Here is a 19,770-nt window from a genome sequence, read left to right as displayed (position 1 = left end):
TTCAAATAACAGAATTAACAGACGCATTTGATGGCATGCCAGGTAAACACAGTACTAATCACTAACCAGAAGACAATGGTATCAAAGTTTTCATTGCTGTGTGATGATTCTACATGTTAATAACTCTTGTTCAAATTAACAACAGTTAAAATTTCTGAGTTTAAGATCATCGTGGAAGAACACTGTTGCTTTTCTAAGTACCAAAACAAATTCCTAGGGATGAAATACTCAAATGCCCAAAGAAAACTTTAAAACAAAGAGGATGAATTTGGAAGCACTGTAATTTTGCATACTGATAATGCGGCCACTAAGACAGCAAGATGTAAATTTACATTAAGAATCCATTTAGAAAGTTGTGAAGATTGACTAGTATATTATTTCACAAAGGATCTCATGTATGTAAAAGGCTCCATGTATATATAAACTCCAAATTAAATTTTATGATGATGATGCATGAATCTAAGCAAAACGTTCAAAACATTTCATTCATCTTCAGCTTTTTGTATAGACATGAGATAATAATATCAACTCTCTGGGGACTTCCCTAGTGATCCAGTGGTTAAGACTTCCTGCTTTCAATGCAAGGGGCACGGGTTTGATCCCTGGTCAGGGAACTAAGATCCCGTATGCTGTGCAGTACAGCTTCCCCCCAACAACCCATCCAGAATACTAGCTGTCCAAAGGGAGAATTTTGCCTGGGTTTATGATTTAAAAGTAGAATTCAAGAAGTCTAGGAGGAACAACTTTCAACTTGCAGATTTGCTTAGTGCTAGTCATTGACTTTAAAAGGTGGCTTACTTAACTGGTCTTCTGTAATCTGATGGATGATCTTATTTCAAGCAATTCCTTGATATTTTTGACAATTAACATGTACCAACAATCTTTATGGACTCAAAGTGTTGTAAACAAGAGGCTGAGAATGAGTCATTAGGGACTTTCAATGCTATAATCTGAATTCACAAAGAGAATTATTAGAATGTGTAAATGGGTTTAGTTGGTAAAGCAATTTCTCCATTTACCTGCAGGAAAGCTCTGTCATTATTTCATTCAAAATCCATTCAACTTAACCCCAAAAATACATGACACTACATGTGTCAATGAAAGAAAAAAAGAGCAATCCCACTTAATGAATGATTGTTCCTTTAAGGGATAATTTAAAGAGATGAAATTATTTAAATTCCACTTAAAAGTGATAAAACAACTCCTGTCAATCAAGTGCAAAGGGTAATAAATGTTCATCTGCCTTTCATTAGTATGTCTACCTATGCAGACAAAGTCCTCAACAATGAAAATGGCCAAGAACTTGAAAAGATCATCAATTTTTAGCTCTTGATCAGGAACTACTTGAAACTATTTCACACATTAAGACCTTTTTTTATTAAAAGTTACATTCAGGGAAGCCAGTTCAAGCTTCTCATTAAAATATTTTTTAAATATATGGAGGCGCTACACACATTCAATATGTAGTATCTCTCCTAACACTTTAAGTTTTATTCTAACATAATTCTATAAAAAATAAATTATTTACTAAATAGCTATTAACATAAGCTCATAAAAAGGAAATAAATATTTTTCACCAACACTCAGACAGGACATGACACCTTATGTCCCCCCATCAGTTCTCTCCAGTGTCACACAACCATCCTTTTCTACTTCTGTCATGAGAAGAGAACAGAAGCACCAAACTACTATATTCTCACTACCGAAAACCATCTGTTGAGCAAATGAGTAGATAGGTGCAATATGGAAAGCCAAACTCACAAAAAAACAAAACAAAAAACGTCACACGCTTTCATGGAATTTTATGCAAAAATTCAACTTTTAAATTTCATTTGACAAATAATCAAATCAATAGTCCAAGCTCCTTATACCAACAGCAAGTTAGAATCCAAAAGAGTCATCAGTAATGTTACATAAACAGAGTTCCAGAAAAACAACCAGTAGTCAAATCAACTCGAGCACGTAGTACAATATATATGACCTGCTTCAGAAAAGTCATGAGTTGGCATCTTATAAAAAATACATGAGTTAAAGAGCAACTCTAGGAAATTCTCACTCTATAAAGAATAAAGAACAATACTATCCATTTTTACAGAGAAAATAAATCACAAAAGAATCCAAATAATTTATTTTTTAAATGACTGGATAATCTAGGCCCAATCTATGTTTAATTTTACTTGGCTAAAAACACAAATGGTTACATTATTTGAAACATTTATTTGCGCCCACAGTTATTCATAAATCTCTATAACATCCAGCCTTTTATCCTGATACAAACTGATACACCAAGACTTAAGTGTTATGAGCTTGGTTGTAGAATGTAAAGCAGATGCCAGTTTTATTACCTTTAGAAAGCAGTTTGTCCTACTCTATAAAGTCTCCTTTCTCCTGTACGGCTATGTAATTAAAATTTCAGTGAACAGAATACTACTAAAATAAAGCATTTTATACAACTAGGCTTTTCCCACATTTTCAACAAATAGCTGAGATCACATTTAAATCTTATAATAATTAATGCTTTATAATTTTAGAATTTTTACAATTAAAGGTCATCTAGTGAAGCCCCTTCATTACACAGTGGTAGAATGTAGAGCTTAGAAAAATTAAATGACTTCCGCAGGATAAGAATTACACAAGTACTAAGGAGACAACAGTAAACAAGATATGTGTCATCCCTATCTTTATCTAGTTGAAGTGAAATATATAGCATTATGATGGGGGGAAAACTTTTGCCACAAATACAAAAATTCTGATTCAATATACAGAGGTCACTCCCACTGAAAAAATTAAAAGTATTTGTTAATAAGAAACAAAAAGGCCAGAGAGCACAGCAACTATAAAAAGAAAGAAAAAAGTAAACTAAAGTCTCACAAATTCATACCTACAGCTATTAGCAGAGAAATTTCTGAGATGCTTTAAAAAGGAATATGGGAATAAAATTAGAAAGGCACTGGACATCTGAGTGCAGTATGAGACAGTGTTCTCTATATACATATATATTAATATAAGTACATATGTAAATACACACAAGTTCACCTCTATAGCCTTTAGACCTCTAGGCCAACAGACAGACGAACAGTTTGCAAATTATCTCTCTTAAGCAACATGAATTATAGTCAAAACAGAGATCCTGAAGTTCTCAAGTACATAAAACAATAAAAAGAATATTAAATATTTTTAATTGTCTATTTGAGCACTCAATTGTCACCAATTTAACAGATCTTTATTCATTTAATGACTTAAAAATAAAACAAGGGTTATCATAATCACAGTCTCCTCAACCCTGCCACGAGTAACTCCTTCCTACCAAAGATGCTTCCGAGTAGCAGCAAAAGAGATAAATATAACAAAGTGCCTACAGTCATGAAACTTAGAACAGACAATAAAATAAGTATATATATTTAAGAACAAGATCATATACATATATGTCATGTGTGTATGTGTGTCTTTTAATGTGGCACATAAAAGACGGTAAATTGATAGAATGGAATCATATGGTGGTCAAGGAAGGCTTCTCATAGAAAAAGTGACCTATTAAAGTGAGAGACCTACAGAAAGAGAAGGAATATCATAGAGAAACAATCACACATAGATGTGAAGGGAGAACGTTCTGCACAGAACAGATATCAAGTACAAAGGTCCTAAGGTGAGAATTACATTGGCATGTTCAAAGAACAAAGGAAGGGGTTACAACCAGACAGAGTAGAGATGAGATTAGGAAGTTACCAGCAGGAGCCTCATCATACAGGGCTTGGTTAGGATTTTATTCTGAGTATAATAAGGAGCCAGAGCAGCCAAGTAGTATGAATTAATGTGTATTTTTAAAAGTTCATTCTGGCTGCTGTATACAGAATGCATTGTAGAAGGGCAAGAAGAGAAGCAGAGAAACAAGTTATATAATCCTAAACAAAAGGTGGTAGCCATTTGTCGTTTAGACCTGGAGGTGACAAAGGACCTGGGGTATATTTTGTTAATGTGTGCGAAACAGAGTGTGAGGAGAAAAAGAAAAGTCACAGAAAAAGGTTTCAAGGATAAAAATTGTTAAGATTGTGTAATGATTTACCTACTAAAAATGTTTTCAAAATTATAGTCTGTGGTTGGTGTGCCAACTGTTTACTTTCACCACTACATCACCCTTCCATAATCGTCTCCTCTGTGATGACAGGAGCTAGAAATCTGTAATGTATATTTCCCAAACTCCCTGCAAGCTAAGAGGTCAGGTTCTACAAATGGGATCTGATGTTAGATTAAGAAGCAGGAGATAAAGAGAAGCCACTTTTCTCTCTGCTTTCTGTTCTGACACTGCCATTAGTGAGCAGCTGAGCTACTCCAACTTTCAGCAGCATCAGGGGCCAGTCCAGGAGTGCCAGTGGGACTGCGGGTGCGAAGGCTTCTGCAGCAGCAACACGCAGGCAAGCTCTGACTTCCTGACTTGGGAACAATCCAGCGCAGCACACAGGGGCTCTGGTATCACTTCTACCCCGAGTCCTGCAGCCCTAAGGACAAGAGCTCCTTCCCATGCTGACTAATCTCCAGGTGGCATCATTGTGGCTTTTTTCTTTCTTCCAACTCTCCCGATACTTTGTAACTAAGTCAATGTATAAAAATCTTTCTATAAGTAACACCATATGTAAAAAAAAAAAGAGAGAAAAGAAAGAAATACCATATGTGGTTTCTATTTTCCCAAATGGATACCAAGCAATATAGTAAAGGAAGAAGTATCACTCCAGGGACTAGTTGCACAATTTCTGTTACTCATCACAACACCATTTTACATATTATTATTGCAAATTCTATTATTCCCCTTTTATACAACAGTAAACTGAAAAATGAAAGTGATTTTAAAAATTGACCAAAATTATACAGCTCATAACAGTGAAGCCTAAACTCAAAGGTGTTTCTATCTAAATTCTATGTTCCTTTTACAATGTTAAAATCAAGAAACATTGATTGCTTTTAATTTTAGAAAAGCAGGGGGGGGGGGGGACGACGACGACACACTATTGGAATTAGTTCAGGAAACTAGTTGTACATTCACAGCACTAGCACTAAAAAGACTAATAATCTCTATTGTCTTGAAGCAAACTATACTTTTAGCCCTAGCTTCAAACAAACCTTATTTTTAAAGACTTAATTTACTCTAACAGAATAATTTATAAAATACTCTGAATTTAAGATTTCTTGACAGGACAGACTTCAACATACATTTAAACTATTTCTTTGCCAAAGTTTATCTTAATCATAACTTTTCACATATAAAACTATAAAAAGAGAAAGATAGTCTTATATAAAGCAATAATATAAGACTTACTGATTTAAAGAAAATATCAAGAATAGGGCTATTACAAAGGATACTTTGTTACAAAAAAAATTTATTATGTTAATTTAAAATCAGTAACTTTTTAAAAATTTTAATTCTCTTTGTATTACACTGTTTAAGCACTGTGAATCCAAAAGATTCCTTGAATTAAAAGTAATCAAATATACCATACACCTAGCATCCAAATTCAACAGAAGTCAAAAAGAAAACTAACAAGGGGTCATTAGAAACAAGTTGGTGCAAAATCATAAAACTCTTGGAGAAAAAACAAAGGGACAAATCTGAATGATCTAGGATTTAACAATGGATTCTTGGATACGCCCTAAAAGAAAGAGTAACAGGAGAAAAAAGAAAACATAAATCGGATTTCATCAAAATTAAACCTCTAGAGAGGGGCCAAGATGGCAGAGTTGAATCGTAAGATGACTTCCTCTCATAAGCACATCAAACTCACAACAATCTGCAGAACAACCATCACTGAAAAAAAAACTGAAACCTACCAGGGAAGAGTCTCTCCAACAAAAGATATAAAGACAGAACCACAATGAGACTGGTAATAGGGGTGTGCCTGTGATATGATCAAATCTCATACCCCACCCCCCAAGAGTAAGCAACCCATAAACTAGAGTATAATTAGATTACAGACATTCTCCTACAAGAGTGTGAATGCTGAGCCCCACATCAAGCCCCCCAGCATGGGGGTCTGGCACTAGGAGGAAGAGAGCCCAGAACATTTGGCCTTGGAAGCCAGTGGAGCTTGACTGCAAAAGCTCCACAGGATTGGGAGAAATAGAGACTTCACTGTTAAACAGTGCACACAAAATTTCAAGTGCATCAGGACCTAGGGCAAAAGCAGTAACTGGATAGTAGCCTGGGTCGAATCCACTGCTGATCTTTGGAGTGTCTTCTGGCGAGACAGGGGGCGGATGTGGCCTACCCTGGGGACACAAACACTGCTGGTGAACGTACTGGAAAACACTGACCTGTGGGGCCTCTCCCGGAGGCTGATATTTTGGCACAAAGACCCAGCCCCAAGTAAAAGCCTGCAGTCCCCAGTGTTGGGACACCTCAGGCCAAACAAAAAACTGAGCGGGAACACATTCCCACTGATCAGCTGACAGGCTACCTAAAGATTTCCTGAGCAGCAGCCTCCAGACACACCCCTAGAATGGCCCTGCCCACCAGAGGACAAATATCCAGCCCCACCACCAGGGGGTAAACACTGGCCTCTCCTGCTAGGAAGATCCCACAAGCCTATAGACCAGCCTTACCCACCAGGGGGCAGACACTAGAAGCAAAAAAATTACGGTCCTGCAGTGTGCAAGTCAAGTTCACAAACACAGGCCAGACATTACCCTGGAATTACTTGGCACCTAGGTCCTGGTGACAAGAGGGGAGGGCACTGCTGGGACACACTGGACATCTCCTTCAGAAGGTCACTTTTCCAAGGTCAAGAAACCCAATGAACGTACAACATAAAAATACAAACAGCAATTTAGACAAAATGAGGCCACCTGCTCCAGTATTCCTGCTTCGAAATCACTGCCCCTGAAGAGAAAAAAAGAATGAAAAGAAATGAGGACTTTAGCCTTGGAAGCCAGTGGAGCTTGACTGCAAAACCTCCACAGGATTGGGAGAAACAGATTTCACTCTTAAAGAGTGCACACAAAATCTCAGTTTAAGAGACTTCTGGGGCAAGTGTGATAATATTTGCATTACAGGGGTCCCAAAAGAGAAGAGAAGGTTTTGAGAACATATTAGAAGAGGTACTAGCTGAAACTTCCTTAATCTGGGGAAGGAAAGTCACCCAAGCAAAGGAAGTGCAGAGGGTCTCATGTAGGATTAGCCCAGAGAGGAATACACTAAAACACACTGTAATCAAAATGACAGGAATCAAAAATAAGAGAGAATATTAAAAGCAACAAGGAAAAGGTAACAAATAACATATAAGGGAACTCCCATAAGGCTATCAGCAAATTTTTCAGCAAAACTCTACTCACCAGAAGAGAATGATATGATATATTTAAAGCGATAAAAGAAAAGAACATACAACCAAGAATGCTCTACCCAGTAAGACTCTCATTGAGATTTTATGGAGAAGTCAAAAACTTTACAGACAAGCAAAAGCTAAAAGAATTCAGCACCACCAAAGCAGCTTTACAACAAATGCTAGAGGAACTTCCCTAGGCAGAAAAGAAAAGGCCACAAGTACAAACAAGAAAATCACAGAACGGAAAAGCTCACTGGTAAAGACAAACACACACGAAAGGTAGGAAACAATCCAAAACCAAAGCTAATAGTAAGGTTAAAGGACAAAAGTAATAAAAATCATTTGTATCCACAATAAGCAGTTAAGAGATGTGCAAAATAATCTGATGCAAAATATAATACCCAAAACAGTGATCATGAGGGGAGGCGAGTACAAATGAAGGTTATCTAAAATGTGTTTGAAATTAAAAGGTCAGCAATTTAAAACAAGCACATACAAATACAGACTTCTATATAAAAAATCTCATGGTAACCACAAAACAATAATCTATAATAGATATACATAAAAAGAAGAAAAAAGAATCTAAATAGAACACTAAAGAGAGTCATCAAATCACAAGAAAGAGAACAAAAAAAGAAAATAGGAAGAAAGACCTACAAAAACAAATCCAAAAAAATTAAGAAAATGGCAATAGGAACATACATATTGGTTGTCATCACCTTACATGTAAATGAAATAAATGCTCCTACCAAAAGACAGAGACTGGTTGAATAAATACCAAAATAAGACCTGTAAAACTGCTGCCTATAAGAGACTCACTTCAGATCTAGACACATATGGACTCACAGTAAGTGGATGGAAAAAGGTATTCCATGCACCTGGAAATTAAAAGAAAAGTTGGAATAGAAATAGTTGTGTCACACAAAATAGACTATCAAATAAAGACAAGACACAGAGAAGGACACTACATGATGATCAAAGGATCAACTCAAAAAGAAGGTAGCACAGTTTTAAATATATAGGTACCCAACATAGGAGCCCCTCAATATACAAGCCAAATGTTAAAAGACATAAAAAGGAGAAACTGATATTAATACAATAAAGTGGTGGATGTTAGCATCCCACTTACATCAATGGATAGATTAATCAGACAGAAAATCAATAAGGAAACATGGGACTTAAATGATACATTAGGCCAGATGGACTTAATTGACATTTATAGAGCATTCCATCCAAAAGCTGTGGGACACACATTCTTTTCAAGTGTACAAGGAACATTCTCCAGAATAGATCACATGCTAGGACATATAGCAAGCCTCAGTGAATTTAAGAAAACTGAAATTAAATCAAATACTGATATCTTTTCCAACTACAAGGCTATAAAGCTAGAAATCAGCTACAAGAAAAAAACTTGAAAAGATACAGACAGATGGAAGCTAAACAATGCTACTAAGCAACCAGTGCATCACTAAAGAAATCAAAGAGGAAATTTTTAAATGTCTAAAAACTAATGCCTAAAAGAGGAAAATTACTATCCAAAACTTATGGGATACAGCAGAAGCAGTTCTAAGAGGGAAGTTCATAGCGATACAAGTTTACCTAAGGAAATAAGAAAAGTCTCAAACAACTTAACCTTACACAAGAAGCAACTAGAGAAAGAACAACAAACAAAACTCAATGTTAGTAAAAGAAAATAAATCACAAAGATCAGAGCAGAAATAAATGAAAAACAGACTTCAAAAACAACAGAAAGATCAATGAAACCAAAAGTTGCTTCTCTGAAAAGAAAACTAATTCAACAATGAAAAGTTGAAAGCATTTCCTCTAAGATCAAGAGTAAGGATGCCCATTCTCGCCATTTATATTCAACACAGTTTTGGAAGTCCTTGCCATAGCAATTAGAGAAGAAAAGGAAATAAAAGCAACCCAAATTGGGAAAAAAGTAAACCTGTCACTGTTACAAACATTTCTATGTCAACCTTTAGACAGTCTCATCAAGAATAAAAGGGAGAGGACCAAATAAAGAAAATCAGAAATGAAAATGGGGACGTTATAACCACCACCACAGAAATACAGAAGATCATAGGGAGAATACTATAAGCAAATATACACCAATTTAAAAAGACAATTAGAAGAAATGGACAAATTCTTAGAAAGGTACACTCTCACAAGACTGAACCAAGAGGAAACAATATACGAACAGGTCAACTACAGTACATAAACTGAATCAGTAATTTAAAAATTCCCAACAAATAAAAGCCAAGGACAAGCTTTCTAAGGTGAATTCCACCAAACATCTAGAGAAGAGTTAATACCTATCCTTCTGAAACTATTCCAAGAAACTGCAAGGTAAGGAACACTCCCAGATTCATTCTATGAGACCACCAACACCCTGATACCAAAACCAGAAAAAGATATCAAAAAACAAAATTATAGGCCAGTATCACTGATGAACACAATGTAAAAATCCTCAACAAAATATGAATCCAAACTGAATCCAACGATACATCAAAAGGATGATACACTATGATCGAGTGGGATTTATTCCAAGATATAAGGACTTTTCAATATCTGCAAATTAATGAATGTGATAACATCACATTAACAAATTGAGGAATAAAAACCATATGATCATCTCAACCAATGCAGAAAAAGCTTTTGATAAAATTCAACATCCATTTATAATAAAAACTAGTCCAAAAATAGGCATAGAGGGAACATACCTCAACATAATAAAGGCAATGTATGACAAGTCCACAGCTAACATCATATTCAATGATGAAAAGATGAAAGCATTTTCTGTAAGATAATGAAGAAGACAAAGGATGCCCATTCTCACCACTTTTATTCAGCATAGTTTTGGAAGTCCCAGACACAGCAATTAAAGAAAAGGAAATAAAAGGAATCTGAGCTGGAAAAGAAGAAGTGAAACAGTCACTGTCTGCACGTGGCATTTCTACGCTCTACAAAGGAAATCTTAAAGATGCACCAGAAAACTACTAGAGCTCATGAATGAATTCAGTAAAGTTGAAAGATACAAAATTAATGTACAGAAATTAATTGCATTTCTATACACTAACAACCAAATATCAGAAAGAGAAATTAAGGAAACAACCCCATTTACTATCCCTTCAAAAAGAATGAAATATCTGGGAATAAACCCACAGAGGCAAAATGAAAAGACAACCTACAGAATGGAAGAAAATATTTGCAAACATTACAACCAGCAAGGTTGTAATATACAAAATATACAAAGAGCTCACAAAGCTAAGAATCAAAAAAAGAAACAACCCAATCAATAATGGGCAGAAGACCTAAACAGACATTTCTCCAAAGATGGCCAACAGGCACATGAAAATATTTTCAACATCACTAATTATTCAGTTCAGTTCAGTCGCTCAGTCGTGTCTGACTCTTCGAGACCCCATGAACTGCATCACGCCAGGCCTCCCTGTCCATCACCAACTCCCGGAGTTTACTCAGACCCATGTCCATCGAGTTGGTGATGCCATCCAACCATCTCATCCTCTGTCTTCCCCTTCTCCTCCTGCCCCCAATCCCTCCCAGCATCAGGGCTTTTTCCAATGAGTCAACTCTTCGCATGAGGTGGCCAAAGTACTGGAGTTTCAGCTTCAGCATCAGTCCTTCCAATGAACACCCAGGACTGATCTCTCTTAGGATGGACTGGTTGGATCTCCTTGCAGTCCAAGAGACTCTCAAGAGTCTTCTCCAATACCACAGTTCAAAAGCATCAACTAATTATTAGAGGAATGCAAATCAAAACCACAATATCTCAGTACCACCTCACAACAGTCAAAATGGCTATCATCAAAAAAATCCAAAAACAATAAATGCTGGGGAGAGTGTGGAGGGAAGGGAATCCTCATACACTATTGGTGGGAATGTAAACTGCTGCAGCTACTATGGAAAACAGTACAGCGGTTCCTTAAAAAACTAAAAAACAGATTTGCCATATGACCCAGCAATCCCCTTCCTGAGCACATATCCACAGAAAACTCTAATTTGAAAAGATACAAGCACCCCAATGTTCATAGCAGTGTTTACAACAGCCAAGACATGGAAACAACCTAAATGTCCATCAACAGAGAAATGAATAAAGATATGGTGTGTAGGTACACACACACACACACACAACTACTCATAATACTAGAATACTACTCAGCCACTAACAAGAATGAAATGTAGCAACAAGTGAAGTAAGAAAGACAAAGAAAGACAAATATCATATGATATCACTTATACTGGAATCTTAAAAAAATTGATATCAATGAACTTATTTACAAAACCTAGACAAACTCACAGACATAGAAAACAAACTTTTGGTTACCAAAGGGGATAGTTGGCCAGGGCGGGGGGGGGGGGGGGGGGGGGGGGGGGGGGGGAAGCAGAGGGCATATATATTAACATATATACATTATTACATATAAAATTGGAGAAGGAAATGGCAACCCACTCCAATATTCTTGCCTGGAAAATTCCATGGACAGAGGAGCCTGGTGGGGTCACAAAGAGTTGGACACAACTGAGTGACTAACACACATAAAATAGGTAAATAACAAGGACCTACTGTATAGCACAAGGAACCATATTCAATACCTTATAATAACCTATAATAGAAAGAAATCTGAAAAAGAATATATATGTGTGTGTATAACTGAATCACTTTGCTATACACTTGAAACTAACATAATGTTGTGAACTCATTATACTCCAATAAAACAATTGAAACTTTAATGCATCAAAGTACATTTATCAAGAAAGTAAAAAAACAACTTATAGAATAGGAAAAATTATTTACATATCATACATCTGATAAGGGTTTAATACCCAGAATATATTAAAAATTCAATTTAAATAAATTTTAAAATGGGCAAAGGACTTAAGCAGACAACAATGGTAACAATAGCAGAAGAAAATATACAAATGGTCAATAAACAGATGAAAAGATGCTTAACCACATTAGTCAAGCAAGAAATGCAAATCAAAGCCACAGTGAAATACCATTTCACACCTACTACAATGGCTATAACAAAATGGAAGGAAAGAAGGAAGACAGACATAAGTGTTGACGGAGATGTGAAAAACTGGAACACTCATACATTGCTAGTAGGGATGTAAATGGGAATGTAAAATGTTGTAGCCTCTGTGGAAATCAGTTTGATGGTTTCTCAAAATGATAAACACAGAATTACTTATGACCCAGCAATTCTACACCTAGATACATAACCAAAAGAACTGACAGCAGAAACTGAAGAAGATACTTTTACATGGTAATTTTGGTATAAATAAAATTTGAAACACAATTAAAATAAATATTATCAGATCAATTCATCCTGAATAGGCTGTCCAAAAAAAACCAAGAAAATCAAATTAACTAAAAACCAAAAAGTAGCAGAATTTACAAAGAATGTAAGTACTGATATTCCCCTCTTACAGACAGTTAAATTTTGAAGCACTGAATAAATAATTATGAGTCATACATATTAGATTTTTTTTAATTATAAAAAATATATAGTTTACAAAGTACCATATTTTCAGTAAACTTTTACAAAATGTATAAAGGCATTTCATCACATTCCAAAAGTAATATATATCCCTCCTTCTTAAAGATCTGTCCTCATATCTTAAACACACACATAAATTGCTCAAAGAACACAACAGTCTTTAATATTAGCAACTTATTAGACAAAGGAGATATATTTGTTATTAAAAGAAATAGCCAAATTTAGAATTATGACATGTCTTTCTTCTTGAAATAACTGCTTAAAAATTTACAAAGGCACAACTTAAAGAGAAAAAATTAACTTTTATGAGTGTGCACTTCATTGAAATTAAAGTTCACTATTACAGGATGGGAAATAATACACATATATAGTTCCATCTTTTCTCTCTCACACACACATGCATTTTAGATCCACCCAACTAAAAAGTTGCTAATAAATCAAAGTCTGTGAATTCCAACTTAAGTAATTCTATAAAATACTGCCACCAAAGAAAAGTAATAAAGCATTACCATGGCCATAATAACCCCTACTTACTAACACTTACTGTGTGAAAATTTATCATTTCTTGAAGACTGTCAGAAAATTTGGTCAAACTTGTCTATGAGAAAGAAATCAAAAGAAAACCAAGTCATTTAAGAGCTACTAATATACACTGGAAAAACATAATTTCAGCATTTATAACTGAAAGATCAAGTTACAGTGTAAACAGTAACATATATTTCTCACTAGGACAATCTCACTATTTCTCAGACATGGTCTGCATAGAAGTCTACAGGTAGTAACATAAAACTCAAGAACAGTCAAAGAATTAAACTGCCTATCAATACTATTATACTAACTAATTAAAATGGCATATATAAACCTAAAGGTTAAAAGTGAGCGTATCAAGACTGTGCCCATTTAGGTATCTATGCATCACATAATTACCAAATTCCACCATTCTTTTAACTAGCTATTATTCCTCATAAAAGAAACATTATAATACCACATAATATAGCAAGGGGTCTAAGCTAACACAGCTAGTTGGCCAGAACTTTCCTATGCAGCCCCCCTAAATGTACAGTTAGATACTAGTCTTAAGTTAATGTTCTCTGCTTGCACTAATAAACATGATCCTACCCTACCTGCTCATGTGCCCTTGTAGATGCTTCAGCTCACCTAGCAGCAAGTATGCTAAACAGATATTTACAACATAGATCAACCATCACCTTCTAACTGTCCTAGAACACAGGATTATATAAGATAGCACCAATAGGTGATAGCTTTTCCACTTCTGATTTTAAGGACCACCACTATTATTAATAAGGTAAATAGATATAGTTATTTGATAACATGGTGCATTTATCATTTTAACTAAGTTTAATAATACCAACCTCAACTACAGCATCATTGCTAGAATACTGTGCCAGGTCTCGAATCCCATTCATGAACTGTTTATTTGCAACACAAAAGGCTTTTCCAGTATCAATCATTGCAATACACAGTTTCACAAGCTGAAAAAGAAACACATTGTATAACTGAAAATATTTTTTTAATTAATTGAACAAGTATTATCAATAACGACATGAGTATGCCTAGTTAAGATTACAGTTCATCAGTAAATCGAAACCAAATGAAAAGTATTCTTTTTTTTCCCTTTGGCTTATAAAGTAAATCATAAGAGAGCTGTATCCAAAAAAAAAGATGACCTTTCAGGATGCAGAGGGTGTCTTATAACACCAACCACCAATCAAGTTAATTTTTAATTTTATCAAGTTAAATTCAACCCTGTAATTTAACTCCACAAAAATGTATTAAGCATCTCTTGGAAGGAATAAAAGGAAACTTAGGCAGAGCAAGCAGTTTGACAAAAGAATTTTAAAAACACAACTGTGGTATGGTGGAGGAAATGGAAGTAAACTGGTATTGTGGGTAAGTCATGCTGGTCATTTCAGTATCAGACTTATCAAAGCAGAATTGATTAATCAACCATATTTCTCCAATGCCGACCATTCTAGGCACTATACTAAATCTTAGAACTGAGCTTCTCTCTCTCTTTCCCCACTCCCTCTTTTTCTCTTTCCCTTTTTAATCTTTCTTTTTCCTTTCCATTTCTTTTCTTTTTCTAGCCCTTCTTTTTTCTTTATTTCACACAAAACATCTTCTTTAAGCAAACAATATCTTGGGTGAAAGTTAAACATAATAAAGATAAAAGTGGAGCTGATCTAGAAGAAGGATAATGACAGCATGGGAAGTGGGGTCACCAAGAAGAGGATAAACAGCTCAGGAAAACTTTAGAAGACAACACAAGGATCTCAGGAGTATAATTTGAAACTGTTACCCTGGAATCTGGAGCAACGTTAAATGAAAAAAAATCTCTGTTCTAATCTGTTCTACTAATTCTGTTCTAATTCTCTGTTGTAATTCTCCAAACTAGGCTCCAACAGTATGTGAATCAAGAGCTTCCAGATGTTCAAGCTGGATTTAGAAAAGGCAGAGGAACCAGAGATCAAATTGCCAACATCTGTTGGATCATCAAAAAAGCAAGAGAATTCCAGAAAAAAATCTACTTCTGTTTTATTGAATATGCTAAGGCCTTTGACTGTGTGGATCACAACAAACTGGAAAATCCTTCAAGAGACAGGAATACCAGACCACCTTACCTGCCTTGTGAGAAACCTGTATGAAGGTCAAGAAGCAACAGTGAGAACGGGACATGCAACAATGGACTGGTTCTAAATTGGGAAAGGAGTACCTCAAGCCTGTATATTGTCACCCTGCTTATTTAACTTATATGCAGAGTAAACCATGGGAAATGCCAGGCTGGATGAAGCACAAGCTGGAATCAAGATTGCCAGGAGAAATATCAACAGCCTCAGATATGCAGATGATACCACCATTATGGCAGAAAGCAAAGAGGAATTAAAGAGCCTCTTGATGAAAGTGAAAGAGGAGAGTGAAAAGGCTGGCTTAAAACTCAGCATTCAAAAAGCTAAGATCATGTCGTCCGGTCCCATCACTTCATGGCAAACAGATGGGGAAACAATGGAAACAATGACAGACTATTTTCTTGGGCTCCAAAATTGCTGCAGATGGTGACTGCAGTCATGAAATTAAAAGGCGCTTGCTCCTTGGAAGAAAAGCTACGACAAACCTAGACAGCGTATTAAAAAGTAGAGACATTACTTTGCTGACAAAGGTCCATATAGTCCAAAGCTATGGCTTTTCCAGTAGTCATGTATGGATGTGAGAATTGGACTATAAAGAAGGCTCAGTGCCAAAGAGCTGATGCTTTTCAATTGTGGTGTTGGAGAAGACTTTAAAGTCCCTTGGACTGCAAGGAGGTCAAACCAGTCAATCCTAAAGGAAACCAACCCTGAACATTCACTGGAAGGACTCATGCTGAAGCTGAAACTCCAATACTTTGGCCACCTGATGTGAAGAGCTGACTCATTAGAAAAGACCCTGATGCTGAGAAAGACTAAAGGCAGGAAGAGAAGGGAATGACAGAGGATGAGATGGTTGGATGGCATCACCGACTCAATGAACATGAGTCTGAGCAAGCTTCGGGCAACGATGAAGGACAGTGAAGCCTGGTGCACTGCAGTCAATGGGGTCACAGAGTCGGACACGACTGAGCAACTGAACAACAAAATCCTAACCATTAGAAAAGCAGGTAAATTCTATTTAGCACAAACACAACTGCTATGCTCATCAAAACTACGCAAGAGAGAACAAAGGAGGAACATCTAACCAGGACTATGGGGTTCAAAGAAGGACTCCTGCAAAAGGAAACACTTGAGAAAAGCCCTGAAGACCAACAGAAATTAGTCAATCAGATAAGAGTAATAAGACATATTTTAGGAAAAGCATGAGCTAACCCTGAAGCTTACAAGGCAGGGTAAACCAGAGGCACTAAGGAGCTTAGTTCAGTGCAAAAATGTACACATGGGCCAGATCAGGAAAAACACGACGGGCAAAGCAAAGGTGTTCACATTTTATAGGAAAGGAAATGGGAAACAATAAAGACACCCTACATCTTAGAAGCATGGCTTAGGGCATCTCTCTTTCAAACAGAGGATGATGGCTTTACATTAGAAAAGAGGACAATTTAGAGATGTAGACAGGGAAAAGAGATGGCTAAAGCAAAGTCTTTCTCAAAGAAGTTAAGTCTGGAAGTGCATAGGAAAGGGATGTTTTTATCACTCAAACGTGTGTGTGTGTGTGTGTGTGTGTGTGTGTGTGTGTGTGTGTTTATGTGGAATGGATTAAGGACAGATTCTGTTAAGTTTCTAGATTAAAAGCAAGAAATAAAAAGTGTTCCCCTCAAAAGGAAGACACAAGTTCCTCTACTAAGAATGAAGAATAAGCTGGTAAATCTTGAGAGAACAGTGAATATAAGAGCTGCTAAATATGAATGCTCAAACTACCGCACAATTACACTCATCTCACACACCAGTGAAGTAATGCTCAAAATTCTCCAAGCCAGGCTTCAGCAATACATAAACTTCCAGATGTTCAAGCTGGTTTTAGAAAAGGCAGAGGGGCCAGAGATCAAACTGCCAACATCCGCTGGATCATCAAAAAAGCAACAAGATTTCAAGAAAAAACATCTATTTCTGCTGTATTGACTATGCCAAAGCCTTTGACTGTGTGGATCACCACAAACTGTGGAAAATTCTTCAAGAGACAGGAATACCAGACCACCTGACCTGCATCTTGAGAAACCTGCATGCAGGTCAGGAAGCAACAGTTAGAACTGGTTATGGAACAATAGACTAGTTCCAAATAGAAAAGGAGTACGTCAAGGCTGTATATTGTCACCCTGCTTATTTAACTTCTATGAAGAATACATCATGAGAAACTCTGGGCTGGATAAAGCACAAGCTGGAATCAAGATTGCTGGGAGAAATATCAATAACCTCAGATATGCAGATGACACTACACTTATGGCAGAAAGTGAAGAAGAACTAAAGAGCCTCTTGATGCAAGTGAAAGAAGAGAGTGAAAAAGTTGGCTTAAAGCTCAACATTCAGAAAACTAACATCATGGCATCCAGTCCCATCACTTCATGGCAAATAGATGGGGAAACAGTGGAAACAGTGGCTGACTTCATTTTGGGGGCTCCAAAATCACTGCAGATGGTGATTTGCAGCCATGAAATTAAAAGATGGTTACTCTTTGGAAGATGACCAACCTAGACAGCATATTAAAAAGCAGAGACATTACTTTGCCAACAAAGGTCCATCTAGTCAAGGCTATCGTTTTTCCAGTAGTCATGTATGGATGTGAGAGTTGGACTATAAAGAAAGCTGAGCACCTAAGAATTGATGCTTTTGAACTGTGGTGTTGGAGAAGACTTTTGAGAGTCCCTTGGACTGCAAGGAGATCCAACCAATCCATCCTAAAGGAGATCAGTCCTGAATATTCATTGAAAGGACTGATGTTGAAGCTGAAACTCCAATACTTTGGCCACCTGATGTGAAGAGCTGACTCATTTGAAAAGACCCTGATGATGGGAGGGATTGGGGGCAGGAGGAGAAGGGGATGACAGAGGATGAGATGGTTGGATGGCATCACCGACTCAATGGAGTCAAGTGGAGTTTGGGTAAACTCTGGGAGTTGGTGATGGACAGGGAGGGCTGGCAAGCTGCAGTCCATGGGGGTCGCGAAGAGTCGGACACAACTGAACTGAACTGAACTGAAAGACAGTAAGATAACCTGATTGAGCCTTGAAAAAACTGCTTTGCATCAAGAATCCCACCAATCCGTTTCACCAAACAAGTGTGTAACTTTTCCTTAAGGACTCTGTAGCCCAGGTATGAGACAGAGAATATAGAAGATTAGACAGCCAAAATTCTGCAGAATAGGTGCTATGAAAGGGAAATGGAGGTCTTCAGAAGAGAAATGATAATAGAAAGTTAAAAGCAGGCTATAAGGGTTCACAGATATATTATACTTAACAGCCAAAAAGTGGAAACAACCCAAATGTCAATCAACGGATGAAAAGATAAACATGGCACATCCATACAATGGCATATTATTCAGCCACTAAAAAGGAAATACTAAAGATGTTACAACATATACAGATGAACTTTTAAAACATTATGTTAAGTGAAAGGAGCCAGCCACAAAAGGTCAAATATTGCATGATTCCATTTATATGAAATGTAAAAGAATAGGCAAATCCGTAGAGACAGAATGTTTATTAGTGGTTGCCAGAGTATACAGGGAGAGGGAAATTGGAAGTGACAGCTAATGTGTATAGAGTTTCTTATTAGGGTAAGAGGAATGTTCTGAAATTAAGTAGTAGCAATAGTTGTACACACTGTGAATATACTAAAAAACACTGAGTTGCAAACTTTAAAATGGTAGATTTTATATTAGGTGAATTTAACCTTACTTAAAAAATTATTTTTTAAAAAGTACCCTGAATAAAAAAGGGATCTGAAAGTGGACAGACTTAAGACTAGAGATCTAGATAAACCTGAAAAACAGAAGCAGGAGGAGTCCAAGATGAGAACTGCAAAGACCAGAGACTCCCATCAGAAAGTAAGGTATCAAAGATTATTCCAGTTTCAGAGATTACAACTTTGAGCAACAAGGCACAGCATCTGGCCGGTGAAACAGGTAACAGAATTAAAATAAGGTCACTATCACAGGAGCTGGAGAGAAAATCAATGTGTCATATAGCTGAATCAAATATATACTGCAGTTATTCGGGAGAAGGACTGACTTGGAGATAGATAAATACTTTGCCAGCTGTCAAAAGTCCTTATTAGATGACAGTGACGATAGCTGTAACTAAATCACATAACATAACCTACAAAGAAGGAAGATTTTTACCTAACAGTAAAATGAGGGGATTTTTCCTCTGTTAAAGACAATCTGTCTTCAAGACAGACCAAAGTCTGTTGAAGAGACATCACCAACATTAACATTCATTTAGAACTTAC

At 36.5% G+C, this 19,770-nt stretch overlaps 1 protein-coding gene across 5 annotated transcripts in view; it reads right to left on the bottom strand.

Annotated features, from left to right (window-relative positions):
- ACAP2 (ArfGAP with coiled-coil, ankyrin repeat and PH domains 2) overlaps positions 1–19,770 on the bottom strand; it is a 162,286-nt gene that overhangs the window by 81,847 nt on the left and 60,669 nt on the right. For 4 of the 5 annotated variants that reach the window (XM_020877838.2, XM_020877840.2, XM_020877842.2 and 1 more), the window contains exons 3-4: positions 14,209–14,328; positions 13,380–13,433 (exon numbers count right to left, since the gene is read on the bottom strand). The exons of the other annotated variant lie outside the window; for it this stretch is intronic. In XM_020877838.2, coding sequence (XP_020733497.1) covers positions 13,380–13,433; positions 14,209–14,328 — 174 coding nt within the window. The remainder of the gene's footprint in view (positions 1–13,379; positions 13,434–14,208; positions 14,329–19,770) is intronic. 5 annotated transcript variants of the gene reach the window in all.

This window comes from Odocoileus virginianus, chromosome 4 (genome assembly GCF_023699985.2).
Source record: "Odocoileus virginianus isolate 20LAN1187 ecotype Illinois chromosome 4, Ovbor_1.2, whole genome shotgun sequence".
NCBI lineage: Eukaryota > Metazoa > Chordata > Mammalia > Artiodactyla > Cervidae > Odocoileus > Odocoileus virginianus.
Note: the sequence above shows the minus strand (reverse complement) of the source record. Positions and strands in the feature narration are given on the sequence as shown.